General features: G+C 40.1%; 1 protein-coding gene across 1 annotated transcript in view; it reads right to left on the bottom strand.

Moving 5' to 3' along the window:
* Positions 1-1977: 1977 nt before the first annotated feature.
* Positions 1978-19667, bottom strand: part of LOC126473204 (chromatin-remodeling complex ATPase chain Iswi) — a 126141-nt gene continuing 108451 nt past the window's right edge. Inside the window, exons 16-20 of the mRNA XM_050100107.1 lie at positions 18226-18339; positions 17998-18123; positions 17663-17914; positions 8841-9001; positions 1978-2768 (exon numbers count right to left, since the gene is read on the bottom strand). Of these exons, the coding sequence (XP_049956064.1) occupies positions 2435-2768; positions 8841-9001; positions 17663-17914; positions 17998-18123; positions 18226-18339 (987 nt within the window). The 3' untranslated portion in view covers positions 1978-2434. The remainder of the gene's footprint in view (positions 2769-8840; positions 9002-17662; positions 17915-17997; positions 18124-18225; positions 18340-19667) is intronic.

Below are 19667 nucleotides of genomic sequence, written 5' to 3' on the forward strand. Positions count from 1 at the left end.
TACTACATTTTATATATTTATAATTCTTCAAAGTATCTGCTCTCTTGCTCCCCAGCTAAACAAGGAGAAATACAGTAAGGAAAGATATCTCAATGATGAGCTGTAGTGTTTTCGTGTATTCTAGTGTAGCGTTTCAACTTCAGACAGCAGTATTTATGGGAGAACTTATCAAAACACATAATGACCAAATGCTACAACACCGATAAAACATTGTATGATGCAGTTACATTTACAATCTGAATTCCACACAACTTACTGCATGGAGAGCACCACTTACAAAGGCTGCCATATGCATGTTCAAAAACAACTATATGCAACTTATCAACAGTATATACCAGATATTCAATGCAAATCATTATAAATCATAAATTGATTGATGCATGTTCATATGTGGATACACAAAAAAGAAATATTTTTTAATAATTTTACAGCAATCATGAGTCAACTGAAAAACATTTGTTTCCTAACTAAAAGTAGTATTGTAACAGTATGTTTCTAAATCATAAACAGAAGCCAGAAAACCATCTGCATCTGTTATTTAACTACATATGATTGTTGCATGATAAAATTCAATTTATCAATAACCATGGTGCTGCAGTACACACACTACCTTCAATCTACATAAGGACTGTAGCAGTAGCTCCCATATTCTCAACAAATTTCATACCAACTGATTGGCACACAATATCAAAATAGACCCATATAATTAAAAGGACCTTCATAAAGAATATACTATTTTCCTTTCTTTGCTCCATGCTGTTTGAAAATTTTAGCAAAGTAAAGGAATACATGCAAAGGATTCTCACTTTGTGCAGGGATTAGCAGCTGGCTCTCAAATAAATGTAATGTAGTTTGCTTATTTAGGCAGAAATACCCATTATTGTATTGTGCAACCAATCAGTGGAAATATGCAGTCATAAAGTGGAATGATCACACACAATTAGTTGAAGGAAAGGCAGATGCCAGAAGAATCCTAAGGACATGTAACTCACCCTCGAAGATGCAGCTTACAAATCCATTAACTCATCGATTTTGGGTACTGCTCAGCAGTCTGGGAACTTTAACAGGTAGGATTAATAAACAATACCTAAAGAAGAGCAGCTCTTTGTGTCAGATTCATTTAGTGAGGACAAGACTGTCATGTAGATGATCATACAACTTCAGTGGCAAGCACTACAGGAGTGGCCTTTTGCATCATTGAGAAGTCTATTGTAAATCATAAGGTGTATATTCCAAAAAGAGAGTCAAGCAACATATCTTGTGAAATGACCTTAACAATAAAATCTTAACCTCATTAAGAGTCTTATCAACAGTGTTTCTTATTGCACACCATTTATGACCATCTGCCACACACTCAAGTTGGCATGATGCAGAGTACACATGTAGATGTATTAAGAACCGTAATTTCATCCAAAAGCATGTAAAGCTTTAGAATACTATGTGTACTTTGCAAAACAAGCTACATTAAATACTGTCCATACAACAAAAACTGGATGATGTTATTAATAACCATTAAGTCCCAAAGTTAAAAAAGTAAAATAAGACAGGCAAAAGTGATGGAGATGATAATGCCTACAATATCGACACCACGCACTTGCACAAGGATCCAAAAAGAAAGCATAAACACCATTCTATCCGGAACTCTTCAATGATTGTGTAATGTCGGTCGCCAGTACAGTTAAGATTGTTACCATATCTCATCTTTTATTAGATTTATTATTAGCGTGGACTCTCAAATATGGCCACACTATGATATGGCTCTACTTACCCATTCTACAGCAATGTAATTACTTTTGGCAGGGATTCATTTGGATTTAATCCTCTATACTTATGCCCTCCCAAACAGAAAGAGAAAGAAAGAAAGAAAGAGAGAGAGAGAGAGAGAGAGAGAGAGAGAGAGTCAAATGAATGAAAAGACTTTTAAAGGCAATGTAGCTGATATTGGCTTGTGTCAGTTTTGTGAGACTTCAAAATCAATTCACTGAACACAAGATATTTAATAATGGTTTAAGTACAATACTTTAAAGAATAAAATCAGGAAGTGGAATGTACATGGGAAACAGAAAACTGAGTTTACAACCATCTTCAATCCATCACAAATGTAAATAAACTGCTTTTTGCCTTAAATGCAGTGGCTCTGTAAGTGGCAGTCCTCCATCTTTCCTCACTGACAGCAACACTCAGTTCAAAAACTGTCTCAATATCACTGACAGCGAAGCACAGAAACAAACTGCTCAAAGAACTTATGACGTGCATCTAATGAACGTCGAGTCTGAGAAAGAAATAACACCACACAGACAGCAAAGAGCTACGTCGAGCAGCACTGTGAGGCGGTCTAAAACTCCGGTCCCGTGCAAATGTCTACGGGGCACTGTTCGTGAAGCAGGATGGGAGTCCGTCCGACGTTCCCCCACCACTGCCAGTGTGACACCTATCACTTCTCTTTCTTCTTCTTTCGGCTGGCCTTGCCGTCCGGAGTCGAGCTGCCGTCGCCTTTGCGCTTCTGCCCGCTGCTGGGCATCACCGGCTTGCCCTGGCCCGCCCCCACACCGGCACCAGGCACACCCCCGACACTGCCACCCCCACCAGTTCCGCCTCCTCCCGCTCCGCCTCCTCGGGGTCCCCTCTTCTTTTTCTCCGCACGTTCTTTTTCCTCGAGTTCCTGGTTTTCACGTTCTATAAGTGTTATTAACGTGTTACACCGCCGCTGTAGTTCCATTGCCGTGCGGGATTTTATAAACCAGTCAAAGCGGAACTGTGGTGCTGACCTGTGAGAGTGCGCAGAAAATTAAATTTTAGTGCTAACTTATATGTTAAAAATTAATTTACAAATTTATGACAGAAAATGCATTTTTGAATTCCCGTTGCTCAAAATATCTACATTTTCATCCGTACCCTGCAAACAACTATGAAGTGTATGGTAGAGAGTACTTCCCACTGTACTACATATTAGGGTTGCTAGCCATTCAATTTCCTTATGGAGCTCCCAAAGGATGACTGCTTGAATATGTCTGTACCTGCAAAAACTATTTCAATCTTGTCTTCATAATCTCTATGGGAGATATAGCAGAGACTGTAATGTATCCCTAGGTTCGTCACTTAATACCGACTCCTTGTGCATTGTAAGTGACCATCTGCACTGCCCTTCATTTTGATAGTCCTATTTGGTATGGGTACCACATGCCCGAGCAATAATCTAGGATTAGGTGCAAGAATGTTTTGTAAGCCATTTCCCTTGTAGACTGACTGCACTTTCTTAATCACTGGAATGATACAAGAGTGACACTGGACCCCGGACGACAAGTATTACCTGTTCCAATGTGCTCCGTACTATGCAGCTGATTGCAGCCTGTTACTTTACTGGTTACCAGAGCAGTCTCTTTAACATGTCGAATGGTGCTCCCAGGTACAAAAAATGAGAGCACAAAGTGATCCTTTAATCTTCATTGCCATTTACTTAAGGGATACATACCATTATTCGCACATTTGAACTCCTGACAATTAACAAACAACTACCATTTGCGCCCGCTCCTTCAAGACACACGACACAACAAGCTTCCCTACAGGCGAAGGGAGTTAAATTGACCTCCTCAACTTTAACGAGGCACAGCACCTCAAGATTTTATTTGGAGCTGAAGGTCAGTGGCCAGCATTAGTGTCCTAAAGCAGTACAATGCAATTGTCTACAAAACTCTGAAACAAAGAATATTTGAATATTTAAAGATTTCTGAGCACATGTTAGTAATAAGCATTTCAGGCAAAATAACAGCTTCCTGTAGATGAGTTCATAGCATAAAAGTCTAGGAATTGCGAAGTCATTGGTTTGAGGTTCGCTAGTGCTAACTTTTTTTGCACTTCCATTTCAATTCTATACTGATTATCAAATGAAAGTGTTAATTACCAAATACAGAACCATAATTTTTTAATAAAAATATTTTTACTTTGAATTAATAATCGTGTTTTGTGGTGGTGTGAGAGAAAAACTGGAATAAACACTACTGGTTGCCTGAAGCTAACTCAATGCCTCACACTTCTGTCATGTTGAAATTATGCTCAATAAGATACCCGCAATGAATAAAAATAGTAGAAATTTAGTCTCCAGTACTCTTGAAATCAGTCCAAGCAAAATGCTTCTAGCACCATGTGCCAATGTTTATAAAATGCAGTCATTTTTTAACAATATGCTGCACCACTATTTTTTCTGTTAAAGGAAGAAACTGTTGAGCCTCAATACATACAACATTGTAAGTAACACTGTATCCTAAGTGTTATGTATAGCACTTCCGAGAATTGATTACGACGAAGGAAACAACCACATTTGTCTTTGAGGCTTGGATGTATACACTGCGAGAAGTGATACATCAACTAACACTTACTTTTGGGTGCCTTACTTGCAATATCACAGCACTGAGCCATATTTTGTCTCTTGTGACAACTGTATTATGTGCCCAGTTGTACCACTTTTGGATTTATAAAACACTTCTCGGTATATTGGTGAACGGTAAAATTTTATGGTAGAGCTGACCTTTATAAATTACAGACATTGGCTGTATAGATTATTTACTTCACAACTGCATTTTCTGTTTTATGTTTGTCATCAAATGGTGCTGCTTCAATACACGTCAAATTTTAAAATCTTCCAACACGCATATGTGATATTGTCAGAACTGAATCTTTTCACTGTCAGAATCTAGCAGTACTGAATGAGTGAGAAGCTCTGTACATCGTGAAATGACGTAAATTACACGAACTACTGCCAATGTTAACATCATTAACACAAATAGCAATACACACTGCTCACATGTAAACAGTGTGTAAGAACATTGATTTATTATAATTTGTGTTAACGATGTTAACATTGGCAATATTTCACGCAATTCACGTCATTTCACAGTGTACAGAGCTTCTCGCTCATTCACTACTGCTATATTCATTCAGTAAAAATTGGCCAGGTGCGAGTGGGACTTGTGCACTGAGGGCTCCGTACAAACTGAATTATGTATATAGACAGTCCATTCATTCTGGGAACTGAGAATCTCAACAGTTTTTGTCCGTTATCGACACTGTTCCTGGCAAGATATTGGTTTAAATTTCAAGTCCGAAGTCAGATAACAAATGCCAAAAGAAATATTTTTTCATATTATGTAATTACAAATTAACAATTACCAGATTTTTTCCTTTGGTTGTGGTGTGAAACCACACTTCTTCGCAAATTTCAAGATTCTAGGTTAATGGAAAGTACACTGTAAGTTTAGATGAGCAAGTTTGCTAGTATCCAGATATATGACATAATGATTGCATTGATTTAGGAGCTTCATTTTAACATTTCCAAGTGCCTGTAATCTTTAATATGTGGCACAAATTTCAACTTGATATCTCCACCCGTTCCTGAGAAAAAGGGTTTGAAAAGACAGACAGACAAATACTTGACCCTATTAGGGTTCCGTTTTTAGTGCCTGAGGTATGGACCCCAAAAAAAGCCCAGTTTTGGCGATTACATGTACAGGTCACAAGATTTTCAAGTCTGAAAGGTGTTGAAGTAAAATATTTGTCAGTACCATTTGATAACAGCCTTAAGGCTGAAACTGAAATTGCAAAACAAATAATCTCTACAGTCAATGCCGCACGTTATGCCTTTTATAAAATTGCTGGGTAGCTTTTTCTTCATATACGTGATGGAGGCAGGGATGTTCAGTTTCCTTTTTGCCTGAGATTGGCCACTGTAGCAACTAAGTGAAGATATGTATCACAGTTATTTGGGCAAAAAATGCACTAGTGTGTGCACCCCACCACACATACCAATTGTTCTTTGAGCTATCAATGTACATGTGGCAAATGATAAACTGAACACTAAGGGCAACACTTAGGACCTATTTTACTCTCATGAAGAAGAGTATCGCTTCAGTCTCTGTGCATACATCATAGATCCATGAAACTTGAAAAGGTCTTTGGAACCATGTAGTTCCAGTTGAAGAATGGATAAAGACTGAAGATGAATGGGTAAGCTGGTACCCTTTGCATGGTAGGACTGTAACACACTTGCTCAGTGTCATTTTACTCTTACTTGTGGGTTTTACCACCCAAGGACAGCAAACATAAAAATAGTCAAGAAATTGAAAAATCAAGCTTCATACAATTTCAGCAGAATATAGATCCTATGGCAAAAACACTATTAATGTACAGTTTACTAAAGAGAGATACCCAAAACAGCTGTATAAAAGATAACTAACTGCAACATGAAACTGCCATTAATAACAACAGAACAACAAACAAAACAAGTCCACACTGAATACAACCACAAGAAGAGAGAAACTTGTATGTACTAGGCAGTAGCAGACACAAACACGAAAAAATGGAACACATATGTTAGATTTTTAACCAACAGTTTCTTTGTTCATACAATAGTAGGAGACAGTGGGATACTTGATGTGTGCCATGCTTTGCCACTGTGCAGCATTCAGTGTGAGTTAGAAAGCTAATTGCTGTCTACAGGTACGAATGGCTATAACCAAATGATAGGTGATCTCAAACTCTTACACTGAACATGTTGGACCCTACAAAACCCATGACTTAAAACAGCTGTTTCACAACTTGTTCCCACAGGATTATGAAAGTCACATGTGGTAAATGGCACCTTATGTGTTACATGATTCCATCAAGGTAGCTTATGTCCTTCCAAAGGTGTCTGACTCCTCGACTTGTTTGTGCAAGCCAATATCAGAAGCTGATTTAAATCACACACCTATTTCATGTGAGTGCTATCACATTCGGCAAGGCACCACATGTAAGATACTACGTAATTTTCTCACTAGTACCTCTACTGTCCTTGGATCAGAAAATTCAATTTACGAAATGCTCATGGACTTTTTAACAGATTGTAACCTGCACTAATAATTAAGAGTATTTTCACAGAGCTAACGGACTGCATGCTCTGCATGTCTTTACATCTTTTTTAAACAAATCGTCAGCTGCACCATGTGTACAGTACAGTGCTGGTTCCCCCCCAAAAAACCCTCATATATCGATATTTAATATGTGTGTGTGTGTGTGTGTGTGTGTGTGTGGGGGGGGGGGGGGGGGGGGGCTGCATGCATCTCACCAGAAGTTAGTGAGATGTCTTTGATGGTGGTTCATGAAGTGCCAAGCAAATGGAAAAGGATTTCTGCTCTCCATGCATACATTAATGACTTAGCAGATACCACTGTCATTCTCTCAGCATATTTCAGATGATATTCTACAGGTCAAAAATTACAGTAATACCCAGCTAGACCTCGACAAAATACGAGTCCCTTCCACTGGGAGTTTTCTCATTACAAGACCCTCTCCATCTGCATTGTTTGATACAGTCACATCAGTGTCATCCATAAAAATGAATTCAGAGCTGGATGTACTCCTAAGAAGATGCATATAGGGAAGGAGTAGAGTGTCATAGAAACGTTGACCAGTTGGTGTGCCGTATTTAAAGAATTGGTCAGTAGGCCTATATGACATGCCTCCCCACTGTAATACCTGGACCACCCAAATGATCACATTTGATCATGTTCCTGGGAGTATTACATGTTCCCACCTATCGCAATATGAAGGTACGTCCAGAATCACTACGTAGATTGAATCGGGTCTCATCCAAGAAAAGCACGCGAACGCTCTCCTCGATGGGCCTTACTCTTGCACCTTCGCAAACGGTGCTGCCGATGTGAGGGTGTTAATATATTGGTCATTTGGCAAAGAGACCATCCCCATGCAGTCAATATGCCACTGTGGAGTGTGAAATTGCATGCCTGGTAGTCCTGAAATCTAACTGCACCTGCTGACTGATGTGGGCCCCTCCTTGCCTATTGCACAATGTAGAATCATCTGCTATTGTAGTTCACTACCTCCTCTACATCAGGTGGCGGTGCCTGCAGTTTGGAGTGGCCCCAATGCATGTGAAACAATGCTGTGAGCAATACCAAACACCTGGGCTACACTTGTCGCACTTCGTCGTTCTTCCAGTTTCCCAATGATTCTTCCCCATATGAAGTTATCCAAACGCTGTCTCCTGGCCATGTTGTAATGAAGAACACCACAACGGCACACCGTAACTGCTGACTGACTGACAGACATTGTCTTTTCCTGTTCCTTTAAACGCTTCATGTTGCGGGGGACAGCCCCATTTGGCGCCATAGTCACACTGACCTCATGCCATGAGACATGATATGTGACTGTAAATGCTTGTATGACCCATACTTGAATACTCTGAAAGGCATGTGACCCATATCAAGTAAGACTACAAGAGGACATCAAGTAAATAAACAGCACAGTGAGAATGTTAACACGCCTAGCTAGTGTGTATAACAGAAATGTTGAAAAAAATCCTAAATTTTGGAACACTTCTGACAAGAACCTCCCTAGCAAACTTCGAAAACTCTCTTTCAGGACAGAAAGTACAAATATTTTCTGGCCCCTACGTATCTATCTCACAGAGATAAAATCAAGCACAAATCTTGCACAAGAGAGTTCAACCAATTTTTATTCTCATGCTCCATCTGCAAATGGAACTAGAAATCATCCTACTTTATGGTAAAATAATAACTCATTCTGCTACACACTCCACAGAGTACAGATTTAAATATGCCTGTATGCCACATGTTACTCATCTGCAGGTCATGAGCTGTTTGAACTATTTTTTGCATTGCACTTCCACTACCTCAGTATCATTACTTTTCTTTTCTTAATGAACAAGCCTCTGAATCTGAAACTAAGTGTATTTATTTATTTATTTATTTTCTGTAAACTGTATGATTTGCTGATCACTGCTGCTACCTGGGAAGAGAAAAGGCATCACCACACACAGTCCTTACCTGACAGCAGCTCGAAGTTCTTCATAAACGTTTTCTTTGTCAAAACCCAACTTATGAAGCATACACACCAGGAATCTATCTTCCTCTTCAGTGTAATTCTTTCCTTTATTGGTACCATAGGCAATACGGAGTTGATGGAATGGAGCACGGTATCTTGCCATCTGCAAATGAAATCTGATTATGATTACTCCTTCTTACAATAGTACACAACCTACAATGCTTTAGCGGCCAACTATCCTAAATGTCAGGGAAGAACCAACTATGTATTAAGTATCTATCATTACATATTTACAGAAGCACAGAGCTTATTTTTTAGAGAAATTAGTCAAGCTCGTTCATGCAACTATTTTGCCAAAACTCAAGATATGTACGCCAATCTTAAATTTCCTTCAATTACAGGCAAGTACAAAAATTATATGAGCAATGAAAGTGTGTGTGTGTGTGTGTGTGTGTGTGTGTGTGTGTGTGTGTGTGTGTGTGTGTGTGTGTGCGCGCGCGCTGCTGCGCGCGCGCTCGCTCGCTCGCTCGCGTTTTGTTACTAGGTAGTAATGGTCTGTAACCACAATAATCTGACAGAAATAACCATGCTGAGAATATGAAAGCTAATGGTCATAAGACACTACAGAGTAAACCTGAAAATTAACCCTTGAGCGGTTGCACCTATGTCTGAAGTGCATCATCCGCAAAAAACATAGTCTTGTACCACACCATTGTTGTTTTACAATTGTGTGCCAATACCAATTCCTTCATTATTGCTTTAGCTAACACTATGATAAGTTGTGCTGTCATAAGGCCAAGTGGACAGCAGTAATATAAAATAAACAGAGCCAGTTGAGAAAAAATTTATGATCAGTCCAAGAAAATGCCCCAAAGTCTGAGTTGGCAGCACAATCCCAAAATGAGGCAAATGTCTACACAATAAATAGTAGCTGAATAAGTGTTTGGCTGGGATCTGATGCAACTGCACTGTGCAATGCTGCAATTGGATCACTACTGTGGGTAACAGTCGTACGCAGCAACACACTGACAAAAATGAAACTTTATTTTATTATTGTTTAACTGAATAGTGATGTAGCTCATATAAGTTTATTTTACTGTTGTCTCATTAAACTAAGATTAAAACTGTGAATTAGTTCATGTAGATTTATCCTGGTGACACAAACGACAGCTATTCTGTACATGTGTACAAAGTACACCATGCACCCACTCATGTTCCAATATTGGGATGCCCAGTTGAGTGTTAAAGACATCATCATCATCATCATCATTTAAGACTGATTATGCCTTTCAGCGTTCAGTCTGGAGCATAGCCCCCCTTATACAGTTCCTCCATGATCCCCTATTCAGTGCTAACATTGGTGCCTCTTCTGATGTTAAACCTATTACTTCAAAATCATTCTTAACCGAATCCAGGTACCTTCTCCTTGGTCTGCCCCGACTCCTCCTACCCTCTACTGCTGAATCCATGAGTCTCTTGGGTAACCTTGCTTCTCTCATGCGTGTAACATGACCCCACCATCTAAGCCTGTTCGCCCTGACTGCTACATCTATAGAGTTCATTCCCAGTTTTTCTTTGATTTCCTCATTGTGGACACCCTCCTGCCATTGTTCCCATCTACTAGTACCTGCAATCATCCTAGCTACTTTCATATCCGTAACCTCAACCTTGTTGATAAGGTAACCTGAATCCACCCAGCTTTCGCTCCCATACAACAAAGTTGGTCGAAAGATTGAACGGTGCACAGATAACTTAGTCTTGGTACTGACTTCCTTCTTGCAGAAGAGAGTAGATCGTAGCTGAGCGCTCACTGCATTAGCTTTGCTACACCTTGCTTCCAGTTCTTTCACTATGTTGCCATCCTGTGAGAGTATGCATCCTAAGTATTTGAAATCGTCCACCTGTTCTAACTTTGTTCCTCTTATTTGGCACTCAATCCGTTTATATTTCTTTCCCACTGACGTTACTTTCGTTTTGGAGATGCTAATCTTCATACCATAGTCCTTACATTTCTGATCTAGCTCTGAAATATTACTTTGCAAACTTCCAATCGAATCTGCCATCACAACTAAGTCATCCGCATATGCAAGACTGCTTATTTTGTGTTCACAAATCTTAATCTCACCCAGCCAGTCTATTGTTTTCAACATATGATCCATAAATAATATGAACAACAGTGGAGACAGGTTGCAGCCTTGTCTTACCCCTGAAACTACTCTGAACCATGAACTCAATTTACCGTCAACTCTAACTGCTGCCTGACTATCCATGTAAAGACCTTTAATTGCTTGCAAAAGTTTGCCTCCTATTCCATAATCTTGTAGAACAGACAATTTCCTCCTAGGGACCCGGTCATAAGCCTTTTCTAGATCTATAAAGCATAGATACAATTCCCTGTTCCACTCATAACACTTCTCCGTTATTTGCCATAAGCTAAAGATCTGGTCCTGACAACCTCTAAGAGCCCTAAACCCACACTGATTTTCATCCAATTGGTCCTCAACTAATACTCGCACTTTCCTTTCAACAATACCTGCGAAGATTTTACCCACAATGCTGATTAAAGAGATACCTCTGTAGTTGTTACAATCTTTTCTGTTTCCATGTTTAAAGATTGGTGTGATTACAGCTTTTGTCCAGTCTGATGGAACCTGTCCCGACTCCCAGGCCATTTCAATTATCCTGTGTAGCCATTTAAGACCTGACATTCCACTGAATTTGATGAGTTCCGACTTAATTTCATCCACCCCAGCCGCTTTATTGCACTGTAATCTATTGACCATTTTTTCCACTTCCTCAAATGTGATCCTATTTCCATCATCATTCCTATCCCATTCTACCTCGAAATCTGAAACATTACTGATCGCATTTTCACCTACAGTGAGTAACTCTTCAAAATATTCCCTCCATCTGCCCAAGGCATCCACAGGATTCACCAGCAGTTTTCCTGGCCTGTCCAAAATACTTGTCATTTCCTTCTTACCTCCCTTTCGAAGACTGCTAATTACACTCCAGAATGGTTTTCCAGCAGCTTGACCCATAGTCTCCAACCTGTTTCCAAAGTCTTCCCACGATTTCTTCTTCGATGCTGCAATTATCTGTTTGGCTTTGTTTCTTTCTTCAACATAACTTTCTCTATCTACGTGGGTTCTGGTATGTAGCCATTTTTGATACGCCTTCTTTTTCCTTTTACAGGCTGCCTTGACTGTATCATTCCACCAAGCTGTTTGCTTCATCCTACTTTTAAACACTACTGTTCCAAGACATTCTTTAGCCACTTCTAGTACTGTGTCCCTGTACCTTGTCCATTCCTTTTCCAATGACTGTAATTGACTACATTCAACTAACTGGTACCTTTCTGAGATCGCTGTTATGTACTTGTGCCTGATTTCCTTATCCTGAAGTTTCTCCACTCTTATCCTCCTACATATGGACCTGACCCCCTGCACTTTCGGCCTCACAATCCCAATTTTACTGCAGATTAAATAATGATCAGTGTCATCAAAGAATCCCCTGAATACACGTGTGTCCCTCACAGCCTTCCTGAATTCCTGATCTGTTATTATATAGTCAATGACAGATCTGGTTCCCCTGCCTTCCCAAGTATACCGGTGAATGTTCTTATGTTTAAAAAAGGAGTTTGTGATTACTAAGCCCATACTGGCACAGAAATCCAAGAGTTGTTTCCTGTTCCTGTTGGCCTCCATATCCTCTCCAAATTTACCCATAACCTTTTCATACCCTTCTGTTCGATTTCCAATCCTGGCGTTAAAATCACCCTTGAGCAGAACACTGTCCTTGTCCTTTACTCTAACAACTACATCACTGAGTGCCTCATAAAAACTATCCATCTTATCTTGATCTGTCCCTTCACAATGCGAATATACTGACACAATCCTAATTTTCTTGCTAGACACTGTCAAATCTATCCACATCAGTCGTTCGTTTACATACCTTATTGCAACTACGCTGGGTTCCATTTCTTTCCTGATGTAAAGCCCTACACCCCATTGTGCTATTCCTGCTTTGACTCCTGACAGGTAGACCTTGTATTCTCCCACTTCCTCTTCTTTCTCACCCCTTACCCGAATGTCACTAACAGCTAAAACGTCCAGCCCCATCTTACTTGCAGCCTCTGCCAGCTCTACCTTCTTCCCAGAGTAGCCCCCATTGATATTAATAGCTCCCCATCTCATTACCATTTGTTTGCCAAGTCGTATCTTAGGAGTCCCTGGTTTGTCAGTTAGAGGTGGGACTCCGTCACCTCCAAAGGTCCGAGGCATTTTGCTCTGATTATTGCCAGCATCATATTTAAAGTACCAGGGAAGCAGGTTGCTAGCCTTACTTGCCCCGAGTCCCATTGGGTTTTACCCCTAACGGTTGAGGGACTAACCGGTGGATTTGGTAAAGACATGAAAAAAAGACATGAAAAAAAAAAATTGCAAGGAAAAGAACAGGATCAAATTGGAAAGCAACAAAGAAAAAGAAGGAGGAAGTGTGTGGAGAGGGAGGGGCACAGGCCGAGGGAGAAGGCTGCTACAAAATTGCCACTGTAAAAATGGATAAAAGATATAGAAAACATTAAGTAGGATGGAGATAAAACAGAATAGGATTACTGAGTGTGAAATTTACAACAAATGGAAAGGAGAAAATGTATGAAGTTGGTTCAATAAGTACCAATGTATGAAGATGGATGTCACTGTTAATTCAAGTTAGTGTTACTGTTAGTGATGGCGCGCACACACAAAAAAATGGTGTTGGTATCCAGTTTAGTAAGCTGTAATATACAGTTATTGCAAAGATGGAAAAATTGCAAATTTGTTAGTGACATCCTTTTCGCTTTTAGATGAAAAACGTGCAAGAAAATGAAAGCACAATTGGATGTTTTTCCATCAATGATAAGGGATAAATATTTACTCAATGAATTTATACATGGATGGAATAAGGATTGTCCAGGACACCCAGCAAATGTGGTTACCAAACTCCGAATTCCATAACATGATTCTCTCTCATCATTAAAGTATGCTAATGTACTAGCCATAGGTGCATCCACGAGAGCAGCAGTTTGTATTTCACATGTTAAGTTGGGAATGAAAACACTGTTAGCTTGATGGATGCCATGACTGCTGCAGATAAGCATGGAGCAGACACATCTTTCATCTTTCAAGTTATTTTTGGAACAGTTAAAGCAAGAAGGGCATTGTACACACAGAGAGATATTGGAAAACTTCAACAAAACAATGAAGACACATGGCTGTGTTTGGTGAAGAAGTAAGTGCTGCTTCACCATGACAATCCACCTGGAGTTGTTGTCACAAAACTGCGTGAACTGCTGCTGTCTCCCATCCCTCCTGTCCGCACAATCTGGCTCCCTAGGATTTTTCTTGATCCCAAACACTTGGTTCACAAATTATGGAGTCCACTCAAATGAGGTGATTATTGTTGAGACAGACACATACACTGCCCAACAAAAAATGGAAGCCACAGAAGATATGGTGAGATGGCAATGTAGCGTTGCATCCATACAAACCATCATCGGGTATGTAAATGATTAGAGTTGCAATTTTCTGTGACAGGTAGAACAGTCACCAAAGTGCATTAGTGTTATTATCAGGTCTGACAGGGTATATAATGAGCATGAACAGTGTCAGACGTTGAGTGATTTACTGTGAAGGACATGAGGATGCCATGTGTCAATGTGAGACAAAGTTATCAGCACCTGGCAAGAGTTTGAAAGGGGGCTCATTGTAGATCTCCATTTGGCTGGCTGGTCAAATTGTGCAGTATCCAGATTTGCAAGACATTCGAATGTGACCGTGGCTCAATGTTGGACAGCACAGAAACTTGAGGGCGGACATATTTGTCATCAAGCTTGCAGCTGACCACATCTGCACATGACAAAGGAAATTTGTCGCACTGTGCACCAATCACATTCTAACCCCTTCACCTGCCAATCAAAGATGCTACATTCTGTGTCATGCAGCATCACTGGTCAGAGACTAGCAGCAGCTCGACTAGAGAATTATCATCCACAGTGTAGGCTGTTGTTAAGATTACAACACAAAGGGCTGCATTTAGAGTAGTGCCATGACTGGGAACTATAGACAGCTGATGAATGGCATCACACTGTGTTCAGTGGCGAATCACAGTTCCGCACTATCCCAAGTGACAATCATTGACAAGTATGGCAGAGGCCTGAGAGGAGGACCCATTCTCCCAATGTTTTAGAGAGGCAGAGCAGTATTATTCCTAGTGTCATGGTGGGGGGTGCCATTGGGTATGGCTTCACAGCACGGCTGGTGGTGACTGAGTAAATTCTGACAGCACAATGGTACGTCACAGACATTCTGCATCCTCATTTCTTATGTCTCAGGTGACGGTGTCATGGTGCGACTTTTCAGCAGGACAATGCTAATGCACAAGTGGCACAAATCTTCATGAACTGAGTACTTGACACTGATGTAGTACAGTGCCCAGCAAGATCCCCATATCAGTTCCCGATGGAACGTGGGACCGGCTTGGGCGTCAACAAAGTACCAGTGCCAGTAGCTCATGTCTCAAAGACCAGTTACAACAGTTGTGGGCCAAATTGCCTCAGGAAAGGATACAACAGCTTTAGGACATTCTTCCTGAACGAATCAGTGCGGGCATCTGGGCTAGAGGGGGTGAAACGTCATACTGATAACTGGGCTCATACTGCCAAATTCTTTGTAAATGTAATTTGATACTGTAATCAAAAGAATAACATCACATACTCTCCACAGTCTGTGAAGTGTCATTTCATTTCTTCCTCCCCTTCTGGGTGTTTCACTTTTCTCTCTCAGGGACTGTATTTAAGGCAATGACAATTCCTACTTCTTGCATATGTTAAAAAAAACACAGAAGAGACACTGGGAAAAAGCGCACACCTCCAAAACAGGAATGCAGTGGGAAAAAACTGTTTTGAGGGAAAAAAAGAGGCATTTTCAAGCCTAACAAGGTGAGAACGCAGGTGGCATGAATAAAATGGTAACTGAGGTCCAGTTGCTACTTTCACAGTCTAGAGGCGCTTTTGATGAAAAGTGGAGCAGTGGCAGAAAATAAAGTGAATCACAAAACAGATTCTCATTATATGTTACGTTCCAGACCAAATATCCTGCAGTATGCAGGGTTCTGGGTACTTGTTTCAGCACTTGTGGGGTCTGCACGGTTACTGTGAGTCAGGGACATGAAAGTAGCTGTAAGGTCAACACACAAGCTGAACCCAGTCAAATAACAGAGTTAATATGTGAAATTTACAAAATATAACTCTTTCTCTATATTTAATATATGACAAAACTGAGCACGGTATATGATACATGTGAAATATTGTCAGTATGTAATAATTCCATTAACAAAGAAGACAGCTGCAGGCAGGTGCGCATATTACTGAACCAAAATACTAAAATGAAGCATTTCAAAGAAGAATGGAAAAATTGGTAGAAGCTGACCTGGTGGAATATATGTTTGGTTTTATAAGAAATATAGGAATGTGGGGCAACACTGACCCCACAACTTTTCCTAGAATGTAGGTTTTAGATAAACAAAGCCACATTTATAACATTTTTGGTTTAGAAAAAACTTTTGATAATGCTGGCTCAAATGGAATCTTCAAAATTATAAATTTATCTGAGATAAAATACAGAGAATGAAAATCAATGAAAGTAAAACACAAGTAATGGAGTGTAACTTAATTAAGTCAGGCCATACTGTGAAATCAGAAACTAATAGCTTTAGATGAGTTTCACTATTTGGGGTCTGAAGTAAAGAGGACATAAAACAGAGAATAGCAATTATAAGAAAGGCTTTCTGAAAAAGGGAATTATGTGATGTAAACATTACTCAAAGATTAGGCCTCAGGCCTGTTCCAAAAGTCTGTCTTCTGCCTATAAAGCAGTAAAAGGATTTACTATCCTTGGACACGTGATCAGCATGTCACCAATTCTTCAAGCCATTGTTTCCAGTAGATGAATCCTATAATGCCACTGCTTCTTTGTCCGAACAGCTCTTCATTTGGCCTCATGAGGCTAAGTGGACCCCATTCCAGACATTCTTAAAGAGGGGGGGGGGGGGGGAGTGGGGAGTGGAGGGGGGGGGAGAGGGAGGGAGGGAGAGATAGAGAGAGAGAGAGAGAGAGAGAGAGAGAGAGAGAGAGAGAGAGAGGTGGTACTGGGAATCAAACCGAGGTCTTTCGATCCCAAAGGCAGAGATGCTAACCATTCAGCTATGGAGGGGGTCCAGAGAAACATATGAACATGCAGAAGTGTTTTCTGAAAGTATTCATCTGGAGTGTAGTCTTCTATGGAAATAAAATGTGGATTGTAAACTGTTGAGCCAAGAAGAGAATAGAAGCTCTTGAAATGTGTTACAGAAGAATGCTGAAGTTCAGAGCTCCTGGACCAACAAGGAATAATTACTTTGGTAATGGAAGCAGAGAGTGGACTGGGAGGGGGGGAGGGTATGTGGGGGGGGGAGACCAAGGCTTGAATACAATATTCAGGTTCAACTGGATGCAGCAGTCACCCAGAGATCGACAAACTTGCACAGAATAGACCAGCATTGGCTGCTGCATCACAAGTTTTTGGACTGAATGCTACAGTAAAAATACAGTTGAATCTTGAAAAGCCCTCCACTTCACTTTCTCGTATTTGTACTTACTGAATCCAGGCATTTACGACCACTGAGATTGGAAAGATTGTACCATGAAGAGAATGTAATCAAAGGTGTATTTCCTTCAAAGTACTGATAATACAATGCAGTGTTCAGTAGATTACACAGTATGTGGGAATACAAATTTATGAATTACCTTTGCATCTAGAGCCTTCTTGATGCTGGCACGCCGTTGTATTTTAGCTTCTCCTCTATCAATTTGCGCCATAATCCTGTCAATATCCTGCAACTCGTGACACCGTTCCCAGAATACTTGACTGTACTCCAGAACCTCCTCCGCAGTCTTTCCTTCGACTTCTTTTGATATGTTCTCTATATCATCTCTCCCGTATTTTTCATTTGCTTTAATGAATTGGTTGAAATCTCGTTTCGTCCAGTTTGTGAATCCCTGTAGCAATTGTAAATTGGTTTATTTTTTGCCGTAGTGTCAACCTAGGCTACTTATCAGTGGGTTAAAACCAAGCACTTTACCTGTGTAAGAAGTTTCTCTTTCTCCATTATTTCTTCTTCTGTTAGTGGCTGTGCCTCATCTATTTTCCTCTGCTCTTCTTTCTGGATGCGTGAGGCATCTGATCCTAATTCTGGATTTTTTGGAACCTTTCAGGAGTTGCACCAAAATTTAATTAATGAAACACCAATTCAAGTAGCAACTACTGTGTAGAAAAATGTTCAAGCAATGAGTTATGGGTATTTACTTACTTTGTAACCAACAGTTTTCCTAAAGTAATAGATTTCTTGATCTAATAATTCAAAGAGACGTGGTGGGAAAAACTGGAAGTCTTGCACAATTGGCTGCTTTGGAGGTCGAGGAGCCTAAGGACACAAGAAAGAAACAGTTGTTGCTTGGTGAACAATTTTATATTTAGGAACAAAAACCCCAAATACTGGAAGCAGCATACCTTTGGATGTCCAACCATGTCTACATCCAAAGACTTCTGATGCCTTCTCCTATTTTTATGCATACAATCCATTACTACATACATTAAAAAAAGTGAACTGTGATATGTTCCACAATGCCCTTTGGGGGGGTTTACACACACATGATGTAACAAAAGCAATGGTAAGTTTCATAAATACCCTAATAAATTACAACTGTGACACTTTCACAAATATGCTGCGACAGGAAGATGCCTGTGAACTCTCCAGTAATTTACAATCTGCTGTGCCTCAATTTGAAGGCACACAAGTAACAATTCTCAACTGTACCCACGTGGGCTGAGTGAGGCAATAGCACAAGGAGCTGAGGAGTGAACTTTAAATGTTATGATATGTGTGGGAACTTTGAAGGCTGTAATACATGTGGATTTACACACATTTATACATAAAGTGAAAGTCAGCACCATTACAAGAAACTAAGTACACCAATTTAATTAAGATTATTTTTACTTCTGCATTTAGTTAATAGTGGTGTAATTAAACCCTTCAACTGACAATACTGCTCTCAACAAACATTGATCCCCAATAGCCATCCTAAAACCACTGAGAGTTTTAACACTTTTTAACTCAGTGTACTGCTCTTCGTTGTCTAGTAATTAAGCACAGTCATCAGCATCCACCTTTAAAATGTTGTATTGTCACCAAATGACACACACATTGATAACTATTTTGCTTCTGAAAAATAATGGACAATGCAGGTTGTCAGTTCACTTTTAGGAAAAATTAAAAGTAAGTTTATACTGATTGACATAGAAACAAAATAGTATTTTAGGCTCTAGGAGGACTTCATTGGTTATGAACAGTATTATTTTCCTTTACTAAAATATATATAGAAAGAAAAATTCCATATGGGAAAAATATATTAAAAAAAGATGCTGTGACTTACCGAACGGGAAAGCGCTGGTAGATAGACACAATAAAAAACACACAAACACACACACACACAAATATCAAGCTTTCGCAACCCACGGTTGCTTCATCAGGAAAGAGGGAAGGAGAGGGAAAGACGAAAGGATGTGGGTTTTAAAGGAGAGGGTAAGGAGTCATTCCAATCCCGGGAGCGGAAAGACTTACCTTGGGGGGGAAAAAGGGACAGGTATACGTGAGCGCGCACACGCACACGCGCGCGCTCGCACACACACACACACACACTCTCTCACACACACACACACACACACACACACACACACACACACACACACACA

The sequence above is a fragment of the Schistocerca serialis genome, chromosome 4, assembly GCF_023864345.2.
Source record: "Schistocerca serialis cubense isolate TAMUIC-IGC-003099 chromosome 4, iqSchSeri2.2, whole genome shotgun sequence".
Taxonomy (NCBI): domain Eukaryota; kingdom Metazoa; phylum Arthropoda; class Insecta; order Orthoptera; family Acrididae; genus Schistocerca; species Schistocerca serialis.